Source organism: Lycorma delicatula, chromosome 5 (genome assembly GCF_047948215.1).
Source record: "Lycorma delicatula isolate Av1 chromosome 5, ASM4794821v1, whole genome shotgun sequence".
NCBI lineage: Eukaryota > Metazoa > Arthropoda > Insecta > Hemiptera > Fulgoridae > Lycorma > Lycorma delicatula.
In genome coordinates, this window is record NC_134459.1 from 56,908,197 (window position 1) to 56,928,459 (window position 20,263).

The 20,263-nt window shown below is 27.3% G+C and overlaps 1 protein-coding gene across 5 annotated transcripts in view; it reads left to right on the forward strand.

Moving 5' to 3' along the window:
- LOC142324974 (centrosomal protein of 78 kDa-like) overlaps positions 1-20,263 on the forward strand; it is a 37,895-nt gene that overhangs the window by 9,368 nt on the left and 8,264 nt on the right. For 4 of the 5 annotated variants that reach the window (XM_075366167.1, XM_075366170.1, XM_075366166.1 and 1 more), the window contains 6 exons: positions 70-221; positions 5,824-6,000; positions 8,702-8,876; positions 14,546-14,721; positions 16,649-16,848; positions 18,479-18,544. In XM_075366167.1, the coding sequence (XP_075222282.1) occupies positions 70-221; positions 5,824-6,000; positions 8,702-8,876; positions 14,546-14,721; positions 16,649-16,848; positions 18,479-18,544 (946 nt within the window). The remainder of the gene's footprint in view (positions 1-69; positions 222-5,823; positions 6,001-8,701; positions 8,877-14,545; positions 14,722-16,648; positions 16,849-18,478; positions 18,545-20,263) is intronic. The other variant, XM_075366171.1, reaches the window with a different exon arrangement.

Sequence of the window (20,263 nt, forward strand, 5' to 3'; positions counted from 1 at the left end):
TCAAAATTACAATTTTCTATAATTAATTATGTATAAATATATTGTAAATTGAATATTAATTGTTTGTAGGATTTACAAAAGATCCAGCATTATATAAGAGGAAAATATTGAATAGTCTTATTACAGCGATTCAACAATGTTTGTTGAATTCCAAGGTACTAACAGATCTCTATTTGGAGGCTATACCTTTCTCTATTGCAAACCTTAAAGTTTTGTTTGGAGTAAGTTTACTGCTGCTTATTTAAATATTTCTGCTTATATTTTATATTATTAATGAAAATTTATTCATATCATATTTTCATTGTGACTGTGAACCACCTCAGTGGTTCAAACTATGATACATTTTCTAGAACAGCATTTTTCAACTTTTTTTTTTTTGCTGTCTGACTAAACATATTTGCACTGTTACTGTGACCAAAATGTTCATAATATGGCATTTTTAAAAATCTAGCAGAATGGAGTATGTATTGTTTGAATAAATACAACTGCTAGTTTGACTGTAATTTCTACGTTGTTAATTATTTTATTAATCTTCGATAGAATTAGCTGATGCTGTTCTCAATTTTGAACTTAAATCATGTCAATATCTGAACTTATTTTTGAAATTATTATTGTTGAAAATCCAGATTCAGCAAGTAAGTTATTGCAAATGTAATTATTAATTTTATTTTTTTCACTCAGGGTCTGATTGTTTCCTTCAATTTGTAACCAAAATTTTGGTAAATTATTCTTCTAGTTTTCTTTAAAATTTATTCAAATTCTAGTCCCATTGATAATCTAACTAAATTTTCATCTTTTGATGGAATTAAGTAATTTGATCAATATTGAAATCGATTTATTATCTATATATTTCCGAAACAAATATCTCCTGTGGGAAATATTGAATGAAGTTTTCTTTTAATTTTAATAGATAATTTTGTATAATTTGATGAGCCTAAAATTTCCTTTTCAGTTAACATATTGTCCTAAATCATTTATAAGAAAGGGACAACGTATCAAAACAATCCTTTATAACTTTGTTTAACCAGGAATCATGTGTTTTTTTTTTTTTTGTGTAAATAAAAGCTTCTACATATGACTAAAAGAGTTCTTTGATTTTGCATTAATAATTTAAACCATTCATGATTGAAAATATGTCAGATAGTAGTCAATTTATGAAGCTCCAAACTATTTATAAAATTTTTTTACAGTACTGAATTCTGGTCATTTAAGACCATTTCAATTTCTTGTTTAAGTTTGAATAATCATTTCAGAATTTTCCCTTGTAAGATGGATTTTCACCATCTTACATGGTAGCATAACAATATCTGTTTTTAAGGGTTGAGCTTATTTTGTCAATGTTATTTAAGTTTACTACATTCTTTCAAATTTGGTTCACTATTTTTATTCAATAATATAAATCCTTAAACATATCTTAAGTAGTTAATTTTTCCCAATAAAGAAAACAGTGAGGTTTATTAAATCTAGGAACAGTTTTCTACCCATCGGATTGGTCTAGTGGTTAACACGTCTTCCCAAATCAGCTGATTTGGAAAGTCAAGAGTTACAGCGTTCAAGTCCTAGTAAAGCCAGTTATTTTTACATGGGTTTGAATACTAGATCGTGGATACCAGTGTTCTTTGGTGGTTGGGTTTCAATTAACCACACTTCTCAGGAATGGTCGAACTGAGAATGTACAAGACTACACTTCATTTACACTCATATATATCATCCTCATTCATCCTCTGAAGAATTATCTAAACGGTAGTTACCAGAGGCTAAACAGGAAAAAAAAGAGAGAGAGGAACAGTTTTCTAAATGCATGATATTAATCCGCTATGCATTCTTGTCATTGCCAAAGCCCCATAAACACAACAAGAAATGTTTTTTGTTTCAAATTATAAATTGATTTAAAAATTTCTTCCACTTTCAGTGAAAACTAGTTTCAAATACTAGTTTGCTCCTTTACAGTAACAAAAAACTTCTTTTTTTTCGCTAAAATATAGGGATACAGTTTTATCATCTTACCTAACAGCATGTTAGATGCATTTTAAACAAGACTTTAAACAGTGATGAATATTGGTGACAGATTGGTCTCCAAGTAAAATATATAATTTTGTGTGTTTACTAGCAAACTAAAAACATTTTTTTAAGAAGAAATACTGACCACTTCCAAAGTAGTACTATTATTAAAGCCTCAAATTTTTGAGCCGTAGCAGCTATTGCTGTGTTAAACATCTAAAACCGAACAACAACAAAATTACTTTTATTAAGCACCAATTCACTGAAGAAATCTAAAATAAATTTGCTTTAGATAGCATTGCTAAAAAATATCTCTCTATATACAAATTTAGTATTAATCTACTTAAAGTATTTATAATTATTTTCAGTTCTATTTCTTCATTCCCATAACTTCATTTTTCTTCTCTTCCAAACTCTGCACTTGGAAAGCCATTACTTAAACTTATTCAGATTCAACAACTCAACGTCATAATCAGCAGATTGCAGTAGTATCATAAATCATTAATCACTGACTGAAGTGAAATGATATCAAATACCAGTAGCAGAATGTCGTCAGCATAGGCTAACAGTTTAATTGTTTAATACCATTTATTACCAGTTCACTAGATAAGTATTGATCAGTATCATTAATAAATAAGAAAAAACCTTGGGATTTAATAAATAATACTGTGTAATGTCCACACTTGTTTCAAAACTTTCCAATAATACATTCCAGACAGATTCATTTCATTCATTATAATAATTCCTTAATTTTATGACTAGTTTTGAGGAAACTTATTGTATTAGATCCTTGATGTATTGTTTAATATGATCTTTTGTCAAATTTAGAGAAAATTTTGTTTTGTTTGAGGATGTAGAATTCATCAATTTTATGTGGTGTGTGTAAAATTTTAATACTGAGATTAATATATTTGTGTGTTTATCCAGTTTCTGTGAGGTGATTTGCAGAGGCTGATTCTTTTGTTGATTGTAGTACTTATGTATTCTTCATTTCTGCAAATGAATGTTAACCAGCCTGTCCTATTTTATGTCTAGTACAGCACTGCCTTTAATTTGTATGCTCTTGAGTTATATTTATCAGTCTATGCTTTGTTGTTTGATCTTGTGTTATTTGTTGGTAATTATGGAAACAGCACAGTAATCTTCACTGAAGATGTTGGTTGATAGTCCAAAATATTATTTTCAATAAGAAAAGAAATGCTCAAAAATATAATTATGCTTGAAAAATGGTTCCTTAAATTTTTATCAAACTTCCAACAATTATTACAGTAACTGTATTTTCTTAGTATGTAAATTGAAATATTCTGCGGTGTTTGTAAAAATTGGTGTTTGGTCTTAGATAATTTTTTAAACAGTTTCTTATAAAATTATTTTAATGGATATTGCTTTTTTAAGTATTCTCAAGATATTATATTTCTGAATGTCACTATTTTTATTGAAAAATTAATTTTTATAGTCCTTTTCTATCTAGCTTGCATTATATTATTTTCTACATATTTATGTTTTTTGAAGTACACATAATAATGGTTCATATACCAGGTGCCTGAAAAAGTACTGTGCAGTTTTTAATTAAATTTACTTTTTTCATTTAGATTTACAAATTATGTGTTTTATTACATGAAATTACAAAGTCTAAAACTTTTTACATTTTAATATAACTTAATATGAGCACCATTACAGTCCTGCAGATGTGAAACTGATTATCCACCTCATTCCATTCTGGGAGCATATCTGCAGGAATTATTTTCAAGGTTGCTGTTATCCTTTGGTAGAGGTGGCCAAGTGATTGGATTTTTCTGGTATATGATGATGAAAATGGTATATGATGACTTATTGTAGCCCCAAAAAATGGAATCGATCAGTGTTGAATCAGAACTTTATGGTGGCTATGTGTTGGGAGCTTCTCTGTCTATCTCTGTGGGAATCTGTCATTGAGCACAGTTTACACAATTTCTGCATGAAAATTAGGAAACACAAAGTTCTCTAACATTTCCACATACTATGCCTGTAACAGTATGTCCATGAAATAAAAGGCCCTAAAAATTCAATTATGCTTGATAACATACCAGACATATATACTTTCAGACAGTTACAGATGAATTCCACCAATTTTTGTGGATTTTCTGAGCCCCCACACTAGACAATTATGTTGACTCATGACTCAATGAATATAAAATTTTGCTTCAGCAGAAAATAAAATGTGCTGGAGGTAGTTTTCATCGTTAATAATGAAGCCCACGTAGTTGTTACAAATTGAACCCATGAATTGTAATGAAGTTTCAGTTAAATATTATGGACATGCTTTTAGGAATGTTGTTGTCAACTAACACTGAATGTTTTCATTGGAAAGACAATCGAATTCTTTATCTGTTTCTTTGGCACTTGTCTTAGGCTTTCCTGGTAAGGTCCTTTCAAAATGCTTTCATTTTTCAAAAACTGTTCACACCACTTTTGAATGCTTTTGACACTTGGAGAAATTTTACAATTGAGTCCTGTATAACTTCTTTGTACAACAGTCATTGATTTTATTTCTGTGACCAGTATACACTCTGTGCTTTCTCTTGTGGTGATGCCATGGTACTGAAGCCATGTGCAACAGTCTAACACAGCTGTTATCTGATGGAAAATGTGAAACTAAAACCTAAAACTTAAGTGTTGTTGCTTTAAAATTATGCATAAAGTACTACTGAGTGCTCCAGAATTAAGACTATAATAATTTTTGCAACCCTGGAGTTATTTTCGGACACCCAGTATTTTACTTTTACATATATTATGTATAACTTATTTATTATAGGTATTATATTGTGCACTATCCATTAATGATTGATTTTTAAAAAGATTTCAGCTTATAATTTTATATACAAGGGTAAGTAAAAAATTATCTACACTTTTTATTATACAATTTATTTACTCTAAAGTAGGGATTCAATGTATATAATTTTTCTACATAGTCATTTCCCTTGTCACTGCACCATTTCCTGTACATCTAAGACTGTGGAAAATCAATTACCTTGCAAAGCATCCTTGAGTAGCCCAAACATGAAAGTTGAAGGGAGCAAGGTCTGGGCTGAAGGGAGGGTTTTCCTGTTCCTCAAAATTCAACTTAAAGGTTTGAATGGTGGGAAGAGCAGTCAATACCTTTGAGCTTGTGTTCTGCAGTAAGCTGTCTTGGTAACCATTGCGCATAGCCGTGGTTGATTTGATAGACATAACCATAACTGATATTCAAAGTAGACGCTACTTCAACCATGGTAACTCAATTATTCTTCAGAACCATTTCTTGAGCTTGCTGAATATTGTTCATGGTGAAGGTTGGCTGGCGTCTTGCTCTCTCTTCATGTGTCATACTCATTCTGCAACTTTTAAACTTCTCAATTCATGAAAAAACATTGTTCCCTTATTGTGATAAAATTCTTTGATGAATTTCAGCCTCTTTCACATCCTTTGGCCAGAAAATTGGATCAGTGCTCATTGTTCTTCCTTGATGCAAACTGCTAGTGGAGCAGGCATGTTTACACTGTAATAATCAGAAGACAAAGACACAATTGGGATCAAATTTCATTCATGTAACCAAGTTGAACCAAATCTAAGCACGCATTTGCAGAAGGCAGTATGACAACCTTGAAGGTGTGATATGGTGAAAGTGTAGATAATATTACTATTAGATTGTAATATTTAGAGTCAATAAAATATTACTTATTAAATACTAAAATTAATATTAATGTATTCATTAGATTGTAGTTATTAAGAAATCAGATTATTAAAAATAAGCACTCTTAAGATTTATTTAATCATTTTGTATTAATCTATTTCTATTTTTAGGGATTAGAAAAAAGTAAAAATATTCAGCATATTGCATTTCCACATTGCAGTTTAGGCAATAAAGGTTGTGAATTGTTATGTAGAATATTACGTTATCTGTCAAACATCAAATCTGTTGATATTTCTGCATGTGGTATTACAGCTGAAGGGGCATTACATATATCACAAGTGATTCAGGTATGGTGTTTAATTTTAATTTTCTATTAATAATTAATTACATTCAGATTTTACACCCTGTTCATATAAAAGTAAATTTATAAAAGAGTTACACTTATAGAATATATAGGCTGATTTTTTGCCACTTTGGTCGCCATAATATTTAAAAAGATGTTTTATGTATTTTTCCTTCATATAAATTATACAAGAACATATTTGCATTTCTTTAGACCAAAAGCATATTAGTTTTATCTCCTTCCAGGAAATTCTTCCCCTGTTATCTTGAAATCATGTGTAGGTGAAACCAACCTGTCCTGTTGCTACTGCTGAAAAGGATAACAACCTTTTTTTGCATTAATTTTTAGCAAACAAAAAATGGAAGTTTTTACTTTCAAAAACAAAGTTCATTCATGAATTTTTTTAATTTCATTTGTACCTTAACAATTGGATAAAAAATAATGCATCCTTATAACTTGATTGTTCCCCAACTCTTGGAATATCTTAAGAAATATCATGCTGGAAGTTTAAGAGCATGGCATATACAATAAACTGTAACTATAAACCGTATTTAGTAAATGAATTTCCATATGTAACCAAAATTAAACTTTGTTGGGAGTAGTTTTATTATTTGCTGCTGATCTTTATTTATAAATAATAACAAAAATAGTTAATAACGATACACATAAAACATATTAGAAATCAGAAAAACTCTGTGAGTTAAAGAACTTAAATTCACAAAAAATTAAAGTTAGGTCGGATATATCTTGGCTGTGAAGAATCAGCTTTCTAATAAAGTGTTGTCCAATCAAATTTTTAACCTAACAGATGAGATTACCTGTTTTTACTAACAGGTATAATGAATATCTCATGTTTACAGATGGAAGAAGATAAACACAATTAGCTGTGGTGTTAACCATAATACTCAGTATGTAATTCTTAATTTATATAAAAGGTGGGAAGAATGTATGGAATCAGAACATATTTCCACCGAAAGCCATATCAAAGTAAACAAGAAGAGATTGGTACTTATTTTTATTAATGGTAATAATTGTTATTTTTCATTTATTTTTAATCCATTTTTCTTTTTTTAATAATCTCCTTATTTATATAATCACTCACAACCATCCACTGAAGAAAAACTTTTAGGAAGGTAAATTTGCCTGTAGGGAGAAAGTGAAACAGAGCAGACTAAAAATTTTTGATACGTTGCTCTGTATTTATTTATTCACATAATAATAATAATAACAGTCTGATAACCAGTTATAGTTAATTTTTTTTGTAATCTATAAGAAATTAATTTTTATAGTGTCAAAATACCAAGCTTTAATAGTATTCAAATCCAGAGCCTTCCAGATAAAATGGAGAAAAGCTACCATAGAGGTCAATGAAATGTGTAATATAAACTATAATATTTGTATAATATTGACTAGGAATTCAAAGTTAATGTAAATTACAAATTAGACATATGTCAAGTTTTCAAATCATTAAACCCAGAAAAGTATGTTTAATCATATACTGCTGTGACTGCTGAAGAATATTTTATTATATCTTCTCAGTACTTAAAAAATTTACATGTGGATACTTTGCTAGTATTATTAAAGAAAGCACCTGCTTTCACTGAAATTTTAGTGGTTTTTTGCCTTAAAATGTGATACTCAACTAGTATTTGGTAGATCAAACTAAAAAATATCTTTAAAATTTTAATAATAAACATAATATCTCATATATTGATTTATTAATAATTATTAACCTCTGATTGTAAAAAAAAGATTTACAATAAATAATAATTCAATAATAACAATTTAAAAAAATATGAAAAAATCAGAAGTTAATTTTATGTTCTTTCTATTTAAAAAAAAAATGTGTATTTGTAATTTAATAGGCATACAAGGAAGTCATGTGGTGTCCACATAAGATTTTTTATTGTATAAGAAATTAATGTAGAAAAACATTAATGTAACTAAAAAAAACTCATGAAACTGAAATTTATAATTTAATTAAAATTAAAAATAAAAATACAGTTAATTATAATGCAGAATTTTTAAATAGGCAATTTGTTAAAAATAAATAGATTAAAACCTATTATTCAAATAAATTTAAACCTAACTTTATACGTTCTTGAGAAAATTTGTATAATAACATTAGTAATAAATTTTTAAACTTAACAAATATCAATTTATAAATAAAAACAAAATACAAATACAAACTTTCCTAATAAACCATTTATCAATAAACAGATAATTTACCAGTTAAGAGAAAAATTAATTGGAGACAATCTTTTAACAGTAAAATCATAAAACAAATACACCAGTTATCATGAAAAATTTAATTACGTAATGAAACAATACATTTTTGATAATAAATTTGAGGAAATTAATTACCAAACTAACAAATTAATAAAAGTAACAAAAAGTTTAATAAAAAAATTCAGACCAATTTTTAATTATAATAATTTAAAATACCGTTTTAGATTATATCCTTCTAAACTGATTGCCCTAAGTTAACTGGACTACCAAAAATTCATAAATTAAACATCCCAATATGACCTTTAATCACTTTTAAATCTACCTGTTGCTAGCAAATCTACCCCTTGCATTATATCCAAAATAATAGATAAAATCACTCTTGGTCTCATAAAATTAACACTTATATAAATAGGATTAATAGAATAATAAAATAAAATATTATATTTATTAGTAAATAATTGAGTTTTTTGTTTCAGGTACAAAAACTGTCTAGATATGGCGATTGCTGGAAAGAGTCTTTGAGATACCGCCATCCAAATCCTGCCAGTTCAAATGGTCTTTATCGAATAAAACTTGATAATAATATTAATTTAACAGATACTGGTTTTTCAATAATAGTAAATGCACTGTTTGATGATCTTTGGATTACTGGTACTGTATTAACCATGTTCACAAAGTAGAAAATTTTGTTTCTTTATTATTAATTCATTATTCATACATGTTATTTATTTAGACTGATATATTGTGCCATTTGTTCACTGAATTTTTTATCTTTATGGTAGTTGGGGAAAAAAATTATTGCTTCTTGGCTGTCAGAATGATAGTCATATTTCTTTACATGTTAATTTTCTGACATCTTATTTATTTAGATTAGCATTTTAAATCTTGTTTTGTATGTTTTAATAGTGTGAAATATATTCTTTCAAAAGTATTTCTGGACTATACAGATGTATTTATTTAGAAAACTCAGTCAGTTAAACCCACCTTTTTTTTTGTGTAAGTTATTTTGAAACTACATAGTATATGCTGTTTCCTATGTAAGTATTTTAAAGATGGTATTTTCAAATATTTTTTAGTATATTTTCAGTATTCTAAGGCAAATAGTTTTAAAAAAGTATTCCTGTTTCTGAGAAATATAAAAAAAACAATATAGTAAATACTTTCAATCTTATTTATTGAGGTTGTTAATAAATTTTTGAAAGAAATTTGTCTTTACTAACATCTAGCATTATATTCACATTATACAAATAGATTTATTATGTTTATTTTACATAGACTAAAACTCATAACATGGTTACAGAACAGGTCAGATGAAATGCATATTAAAAAAAATGCATAAAAATAAAAAAATATAATGTTAAAATAAAACAATTTTTTAAAACTCTTCCTAAAATATTTTCAGTTTGCTAATATGGTTCTTGTAAATTACAAAATACCTCTTCTGTCTGTTGTCAAATTGAAGTTTAAATGCCTCAAAAGTAGTCCTGAAAAGTTCCTGTGAAATAATTCTGAAGTATATGTTTTCCAAATAGCAAAAGGTTTATCTTAAACATTTGGGAAGTGTGAATGAATGTAAACATTGAACACTTAACTTTGCAGTATAGTGCGAGATTCTTGATACTTACAATTGAGCTATTACTTATTTTTAAGGTATTAAGAATTAAGCTATACCCATTAGTACTTCAGCCAATGTACTTACTTATTTTGGCTATGTATTTATTGTGTAGCCACTGGACAGAAAATGGGGCCCCAGAAAAATGTCCAAGATTACACCAGATAACATCTACTACTACCCAATATAATAGAAACTAACCAGTTGTATGTAAACACAGAAATCCTGAAGCAAGGCAAAGAATATGAAAAGTTTGGAATCATTCTGCTAGGAAATATTTTTTGATGCATAATGTGTATTATCATGTTTCCATTACAATAATTATAAATAAGAATTATGCTCACATATTTTTCTTTAGAAGATTGAAAAGGTACTTTAGAATGTGATATTGAAAAGGTACTTTTAGAATGTGATATACATGTGTTGCATTTTATTCACTTGTGAAAGCTTGTATAAATGTTTAGATTCAATAAAAAAAAAACATAATTGATCAGCTCTTAACACTGCCAACTTATGAAATAAAACATTTCTCAAATAATTTACTTTTTCAATTCAATTTAAAGTCATAATTTTAAAAAATTCAGTTAACTTTAAGAAATGCAATTTTTTATTTAATTTCTCATTCCTTTTTGTCTATATTGGGTTTTTTATAATCAAAATGTTTGCTGGTTTTTAAATCCATAAACGAAAATTATATTGGCATATTCCTCCATTATAAAACAAATTGAATTTTTACACTATGATATGATAATTTATTACAACAGATTCAAACAAAGTACACGATTTTCATTGCTGACCAGCTTTTAGTATTGCCAACCTATACAATTCAATCTTTTTTAAATATTTCTAAAGTAATATACATTTCAATTTAGTTTTTTAAGTAATTGTTCCATTTTACCTGTGTAAGTATTGAATATACACAGCTAAAATATTGTTTTATAAATTTTGTATTTCATTTAAAATTATTTTCAGTAATTAGTGTTCTTATTTTTTAAAAAGAATGTTTATTAATTATAGAATAATACGATTTTCTATCTATTCTTTATCTGTTTTGCTTCAATAAAAAACCTATTTTTTGTTTTTATTTACTTTTTATTTGTTGTATTTACATTAATTTTCTCAGAATTAAATTCTCTATAAGTTTTGTTACTAAATCTTCCATATTTATTAGTCATTTAACAAAGCTATTGTACTGCAAATCTAAAAAAATCTGATGTTAACACCACATGACTTCCTTGTATGCCTATTAAATTACATATACATATTTTTTGCTGCACTTCATTTAAACTTATTTCATTTGAAAGTAAGACACAATCCTTCAATTCATTAATAAAGTGGACAGTTACACAATTGCTGAAATATTAGGATAGAGTAAAAGTTCCATTATTACTCATATTACTAGATCAGTATTGTTCATATCCTCATGAGTTGCTGATTAACAAAAGTTTCAGATTTCTGGTGTGTCATATAAATAAAAGTTAATAATAACTATTCCGTTTAGTGAACTCCTGTGTGCTGGTTACAAATGTTAATTTCGACCTAACAATGTAGAATATTCAGTCTTTATTAATGGACTATTTGGTGAATAATCAAAAATGAAAAAAAAAAGATAACATGAAGAATATCCAAAAAACAAAACGAAAATGAATATGAAGAGGAAGAAAATGTTAAGGACAAGAGAAGAATAAAAAAATTAAGAGAAGGTGATAAATATAAAGAGGAAGAAAATGTTAAAACCAAAGAAAAATAAAAAAGAAGAAAATGTTGCAAACCAAAAAAAAAAATAGGAAGAGAATATTGCAAAGAAAGAATAAAAAGATTAAGAGAAGATGATGAATATAAAGAGAGAGAAAATTTGAAAACTAGAGAACGTGTACCGAAATTAAGGTTAGAAGAATTATATATCAAATGGCGGTTAAATGATTGGCAACAAAAAACAAATAAATGAATTGATGATCAACGTCGACTTAGAATATTGCCTGACAATATCAGATGGGTAATGAACTAAAAGATAAGAATCTCTTTCACTTTATTAAAGATTGGGCATGTATGCCTCAGTGTATATGTTGTTCTTGTGAGGGTCTATTTTTCAGTCACTCTGTAATTTACTTTAATGTAAAATTAAACAGAAATTCCAGAATAATTAAATAAAATAGAAACAGAAATTAAATTAGAAAATCCAAAAATAAGATTCTAAATTATAATTTTCAATTAATATTAAATAATCAGGTGTTTCACCAAATCTCTGTTACATATGACATATGTAATAATGCCTATTAAATTTTTAAAAATATATAAAATTTTATTTCACTAATAATTTAGTTTTTTTACAATAACGGGTTAATAATTATTAATAATCAATACATTTAAATTAAAAAAAAGTTAAAAAATGAATTAAAAAAAAGTTAAAAAATGAATTAAAAAAAAGTTAAAAATAAAAAGGAGATTAAGTCTGATTTGAACCGATGTAACCTTGCCTTGTAAGATCCAAATATTTCATTAATTAAAATTTTATCTGGCTATAACTTGGAACCAATGAAAATAAGTACCACTTATATGATATATTGTTGAAAAGCTCACAATGAGGGCTTATTACTGCAGTTAAGAAAAAATAAAAAATCCAAATTTTTGGGATTTTGGGCTTTTTTTGACACTTTTGGTTCAGTTGATTGCAATCAAAAGGGAAGATGCACAACTGAATATTACAACAGTTCTAAATCCAAAATTTCAACATCCTATGGCTAATCGTTTTTGTGTTATGGTATGTACATACAGACATCATACCAAAACTAGTCAAAATGGATTTAGGGATGGTCAAAATGGATATTTCTGTTGAAATCTGAAAACTGAAATATTTTGTGATCACTACTTCCTTTACTACAAGGAAGAAAAAAACATATTTTTTGACACCAAATTTTGTGTTATATATCAGATATCTTAAAAACGAGTTACAGTTCTGGCACCTGTTTTTTCGTATTTAGCGGCTCAAATTACATAAGAAACCACCAACTTCACTCCTTAATGTGGGTCCCTAAAATTACAGTAGGGCTTCTTTTTATTAGAAGAGCCGAAATCCAGGCAAAATCTTTCGCTAGCTGCTACTCAAAAAACAAAGCATTTCTAAACCTTCGTTTATAATGAATTTTTTCCATTATTTTCACCAGTAGAACATGTCATGAAAGTTTCTTTGTTTCTTCGTGGAACACTTTCTTTTTTTTCAACATAATGTTTATCCTTCCTTTTCAACATAATTTGTTTGTATTTTATTAAATATGTGTTTTTATTCATAAATTGTTAGTGTGTAACGCAACCATACGATACAGCCTAGTCGCCAAGCTTGTTGGGTTCAATCTTATTATATTATCATAAGATGTGTTAAATTATGGGGGTTAACTCAGCTTCATACTGCACACAGCTCCTGATGGTTTACTCAGCTCCTGACAGTTTACTTGGCTCCATACCATACACAGCTCCTGGCGATTCACTCTGCTCCATCTGCACTGTATAAACCGTCTGTCTCGTCTAGTGTAGTCTTGTCTCAATCTATCATTTGAAGAATCATACAGTAGACATGAATATATATTAAATTATATATATTTTTCAGCAGTGTAGTAAAAATTAAATTAAATCATGAACATGTTAATATACAATTGTTAATTCGAATCATTTGTCTGCAATCCACTTAACATAATCCAAACATAATTCATTAAAGTTTTTACCACTGTGTTAATAAAATTTAATATTTTGAAATGTAATCCATCAAAACAGTAATTAGATAAGTTAAACTTGCCATATTAATTTCCAATATATTAATATATTGAAAATATGTGTCCATAACATAATAGTGGGGTTTTAAATGGATATTAAAAAATTTACTATCTACCAGTCTACCGTTTAGCACTATTTAATTTCTATCTCTCAAAATATTTAAACATTTTTTTCTCCTTTTATTCTAATTTTCCTGCCATCTCTTTATTCTAAATTGAAATTTTTTTTTAAACAATACATTTTAATATATTAAAGGCAATATTAAATGTTACATAAGATAACATAAACGGTAATATTAAAATATTTGGTTTTTTTATATAATTTTTTAATCTTTTTAAAAATGTAAATATATAATTTTATATTAACTTAAGTTTGTATTTGAAGTGCAAAGTGTTAAAAAAACCTTTTACCTATGGCTTCAGTATCCACAATGTATGTGAAGAACATAATAATATCCATGGATAAGATCATACTTAAGCAGTACTCCCCATAATATTTCATTACTTAATTATAATTAACTTTTCCCCTTTAATTTAAAAAAGTTCATCTTTCAAGTTTTTCCACTGCATAGTAGATAAACAACTATACATTATATTAATGTTTTGAAAAAAGAACTCACAATTATGTATCATCTCTGGTACATTAAAATACAATTAAAATTGAGTAGTTTTGTTAGAATTATAATTGGGAGAATTAATCAGTTTGAAAATTGTCATGTTATGTTAGTGATTCTACCAAAATATTCAAATACATGGACTTATGTATTGCTACATTATCTGCTTATCATGTTAATTAAAGAAATTAAGTTAAACTTTCATTAGTTGTTCTTCAGTGTCTGTGAATTAGTTTTTGCCTAATCAGATTTATTTTTTCATGCATTTAAAAATAAATATTGTTTTAAAATTATCTATTTTTTTATATTATTACTTTTTTATTTCAGAAATTCTTTGTAAGAATTGTGGATTGACAAATGAGAGTGCTGAACTAGCTTTCACTTTAGCAAAAAATAATTATTTTATTAAATTTATTGATATAAGAAAAAATTTAGGGATTGATCCTGATTTGATTAGAGAGCTAGAGAAATTATTGATAACTAACAGCTCATTTCCTGTTCAGGTAACAAGTTTTACAATATATTATAATTTAATTTTATGTAAAATAATTTTACAAGAATATACTACAGTAACCTCATTTTTAGTGTTTCTGGTTTTAACAGTTTCATATCTGTAGCATTTTTGTCTGCATTGCCAAAAGCCCATAAGAACAATATTAAAATTGCATATCTTTAACAACATTGTTATTAATATGTTTCTCATATATGATGTTTAATGTAATGCAAACAGCTATAGCAGTTACTTTTCAATATTTTTCAATGACTATGCTCAAGTTTTCATTTATAGCAAAGAAAAGTGGGAACTAAAAATGTTAAATAATAGATTACAGTAAAGTATGGTTAACAATTTGGCAACAGTAATGTGGTAATACTTGGCTATAAAATATTGGCAAAGATATGCACTGCAGGCAAATAACTATGTTTTAATTAATATCTGTGATCATCACTGACAAGTATGCTTGACGGAGAGTATGATGTTTATTATTTCTAGTACATATGTAACATTGGCAATCTTTTCATGGCAAGTTAAATATGCTCAAAAATTCCTTTGGTGATAAGTTTTCATGATTTCCAAAATTATAAACATAATCTGCAATTATAATAATAGACATAAATACGTAAACCGTAAATAATTATGTTAAATACTATATAATGCTGAGTAGCTAAATTAGATGTAAAACTAATAATAATATTATTATTGAATTAAATTGTCTTTGTAAATCCATTAGGATGCAGACCCACAATAATATATTTAACATTTTTAGAAGATTAATTTTTTTATAGTTAATAGTTTGACAGATAAAGTAGGTAACTGCATAAATGAAGTAAAATAATGTTTGAAGATGAACCCACATTTATTTGTTTTCATCATAATGACTCATTCTAAACATCACTGACTGATTGCAATTTAAATACAGTGTCTATTCTAAACTCTATCTTTCTTTCTATGTAACTGTTGCAACTCGCATCTTCTTTTTGTCATTGGATTGCATTTTTGCTGCTATATATTGGTAATAATTAAAAAATCTTTGTTTAGGAATAGATTTTTCTCCAACATACAACTATTATTGTGGTGAGAAATGATTTGAGTCAATTTTTTGATTACATAACCTGTGATGAAATGTGTTTGTACTATTTCATCACAAGAGTCAAAGTAAGTGATTATGTAATCTCAGTATTCAAGCTTACCTCTACTATGAAAAACAAATGTAGAATTTTTGGCTGGCCACTCAGTTGTAACTTTTTGGATTCACAGGGATTATTCTATCTTTACTAATTTTATAGAGCAAAGAATAATTATTGTTTAGTAATATGGTATGATTTTAAAAGAAGAAATGAAACTTTCATTTTGTTTCTAGAGAAGTCACACTCTTCTTTTGTTTTCTTGTGGATAACACAAGAAGAGTGGATAACACTAAAAGATCTCAAGAGGGATTGTGCTATTCCACTCTGCATTGCTCCCATTGCTCAATGTTATTGGACTATTGTTTCTCCCACACTAGAGATTTTTTTTTTTAGAGAAAATTTTGACTCAAATAAGGAAGTCACTTACATTCTACAAGGATGGAACTGAAAGACACTTCCTTTTCTGGGATCAAGAAGCATTTTGAGCTTTGAAGCAAGTGCATTGCAGTAGCAGAAAAGTCTGTGTTACATATAATTGTGACAGTGCATAATATCACCTCATTGTATTATTCAGGTAACAAATTGTAATTATGAATTTCTTAATTAAATTCCCTAGAGGCCTATTTATATATAGGCCTCTAATCATTTAAATTAACTATTAAATTTGCAGCCTTTTCATTTCCATTAAGTTTTTTTATCTCCCAAGAATAGTTTATGAAAACTCCAGTATTACTGAAATTCGCTCTTGTTTTCTAAGAGTTTCATTAACTAACAATATTTATCAGGTTTTTTTTTAAATTTTAGAAAACTTGGAACAGTGAAGTTGAAATCTCAGAACAAAATTATAACATTGATTGCAACAGGAAGTATCACAGGGATACATCTAAAGTTTATTCAAGTAATGACCAATGTTCATCTAAAGAAAGTGTTACTACAATAAAAGATTCAGCAAGCAGTTGTTCTGAAATGCATGTACCACCATTACAGATTTCGCACACTCGCAGGTAAAAAGGTTATAAAGTAACATATAAATATTTGTTTTTGCATTCTTTTTATCTTATATTTCTTTTTTACTTTTCCATTTAGATAGTGCTATAACTCTAGAAGGGAAAATTTTGTTATTGGCATATGCAGTTTTCACCAGATCTTGACGTTTTGATACCTAAGGAACCCAAAAAACTGATGGGAATTCCCTGGTTGTTAATGTTCGGTGCATGTGTTCAGTATTGGCCTCTAAATTACCTTATATCTCCTCCTTATATCTACTGGACTGATTTTGACCAAACCTGGTCAGATTACTTCTAAATAAGGGCCATTGATGCCATTAAATTTTCAACTTAAAAGGTTAAAGGGTGAGGATGTAGAGCACCCTCAGTATCTTGAGATTTTGCCTAATTAAGATCATATTTTTCTTAGGCACATTTGCTAACAATTAAAATATAACATTTTGGAAAAAAAAACGTTTTGCAAAATTGCACCCCACTCCAAAATATGCTGTTGTAAGTTGTGTGCTATGTTGTGACGACACAGGTGAGCGGTAGAATTAAATAAATGAATAATATTTAAAGTGTAAGAAAGAAACTCAGTCTGGCTAGGTCTCGAACTTGATTGCCCAGTTGAGTTGGTACCTGGTGCATTAAGCCTTGCAGCTACACCAATCTGCTGACGTACAAGAGAAATTTATTATATATAAGTTGTGAAATTACTTATTATATACTTAAATATATATAATTAGTACTTATTAAATACTTATTTTATATATAATGTGAAAAAGGAGCACATTAACTCTGCCAAATAACTTATCGTTATTAATCAGACAGAAAATTATGAAATAATTATTTTTAATAAAAAATGGAACAGATTTTAAAATGGGCTAAAAAGTAGGAAATAATTTCATCCAGATACTTATGTAATTCCTTAGACACTTTTTGGTATCTGCGCCCAAATACAAGATCATAGTTATGTGATACTTGAGTGGACCTATAGATGGTGTTTATAAAAATATGTAATAATCGCAAACAAGAAAGCAGTCAAAACCACTGATATAATTCCACTAATATAATATTGGTGTTGGTTTTTATGTAGTATAAATAGATAATATTATAGAACAAATTTATATTATATCTAGAAATTAATTTTGTAGAAGCAGTTCAAAAGAGTGTCTCAGGAATTAAGTATTTGGATGAAATTATTAATTACTTTTTAGTGAATTTGTCAGTTTCAGCTTTTACTATGAATAGATATTAATTAAAGGTATTTAAGTGATCAAGATTGTACTATAATACCATATAACATATTTAGTTTTACTATGTTGTGTAATGAAAAGAGGCACTAAATGTTAAAATTATTTTTTAAATATAAATGTGTTGCTGTTAAAGTAAATAAAATTGGCATTAAGTTAAAAGTATATGGGAGATGTAGCATGGTTTACCTATAATTTGGTTAATAAAAATATATAAGAAAAAAAATGAAATTGTTTATAAAGTTTCATTTGCAATATTTATTAGCTGAAAATGAATCTACTTGAATTGATTTAATTGATTGCTTACTTGATAGTATCAAAAACAAATGTTCTTTATTAAATTGTTTTATGTTGTATTTTAAGACATTCCTGTGTTACTTTTTCTATTACAGGAATTTTAAACCACAGAAAAATATATCGGCGTCACAACAGAAACTTTCAGAGCTGCGTAAATTAAAGTAAGTTATGACTTTAAAAAAAATTATTTATAAATTAGATTTTTGAAATGTATTCATCTTGTGTCTTATTGTATAAAAGTAATTGTTTCATTTTGAAAACTTAATATCTTGTAACAACCACATATTAGTAACCTTATATTTGAATAATATAAGTTAAACTGTAGTATCTAAACAATAATATCTGTTAAACAGTAGTTCGGGCATTCAGTTTTAATTTTGCACATTGATTGCACAGATTTTTATTTGTATAAAATACAATTTATTCCAAAGTAGATATTGTTTTTAGGTGGAATTCTCACTGGAAAAAATTCTCAATTCTGAAAGATTTCCTCTCTTGAGTAATTTTATTTCCTCATTTTATTAATGTAAAAAAAATCCACTCCAGAAAGCCAAACTTCATGAGAGTTCAGAAAGGATGATCCATTTGAAGTGTTATGTTAACACTTTGGGAGCATGTTCAAACAACCTGTAGTTGATTTATAGCCGACTAAATATTTTTTTAGTAGATTTATATCTGTTTATCTCTTCTTACTTTACTTTGTTTTTATCATAAAATTAGGAATAAAATATGTTTTAATGTCTAAATAATATGAGCTTTTGAAACATCTAAGACTCAAAAATTAAAAGACAACAAATTTAGACCACAGAAAATTATTCTTTGAGTTTGTCAATCTTCTCTGTACACTTTGTGAAAATATAAATGTTACCTATTATAAATAAATCATCACTTTATATTTTGTATTTTTCTTCATATTATGAATAATATAATATATTTTTCATAATTTCAAAGCTATATTGTTTTCAATTAATATGTCAAATACAAAAAAAAATTTTGAAGAGTTATAGAATTCTGAAATATAGTCTTGAATTCAGTTTAGCTATTACAAGAAATAAAAATATGTTGCGATATTTTTTATTTTTAATTAACTTAATGTTTTATTAATTTGATAAAAGATTTTTTATATAATTTTGTTTTATAATCTTTTTCTTGGAACAATTACAAAAAAAGAGAAAAATAGTTATCCACTGCGTAATTTTGATATGAAACAAACTGTTTTTCTTATCACAGTAATTTGATTGTATTCCCATTTTAATCAGTAATCAATTAAAATAATAATACAAGACAATGTACATGTGCACACACACACACACACACACATACACACAAATATTTAAAATGGCACAAAAACAAGTTGCTCAAATAAAATTCTAAAGATTGTGAATTCTATGTGAAAACAAACTATAATTTGGAAAGAAAAAAGAATTGTTGGTCATAACCAATTATCAAAGTTGTGGTAGCAAGTGCAAAAATAATCTCACTGCATAAGCAGTATTGTAAGTTCTATTTCCCCTCTTGAGTCCAGAATTTAACAAAAAATATTTTTAATATGAGGGAAAAGTAGTGATAAAAAAACTATTTTATAAAACTAATGAAAGATACAGTATTTAAGTATACTGTGATGAGAAAGCCATGATGCTGTTTGGTAGAGGAGTAGACTCGTAAAATTTGAAGATTAAGTAAAACACCTATATAAAGAAAAGCATCCAATGTGTAGCTGCTGAGAGACAGATTGGAAATAATGTATGAGGTCAGGAATAGCTCACATCATGATCTGGAGGGAAAGCCATGTATTTAATCTTTAGCAGCAGTGGTTTTATGATGGAAACTTCCACTACCACAGCTCTTCACCATGCCCGAGTATGGCGTAGCAGCCATCA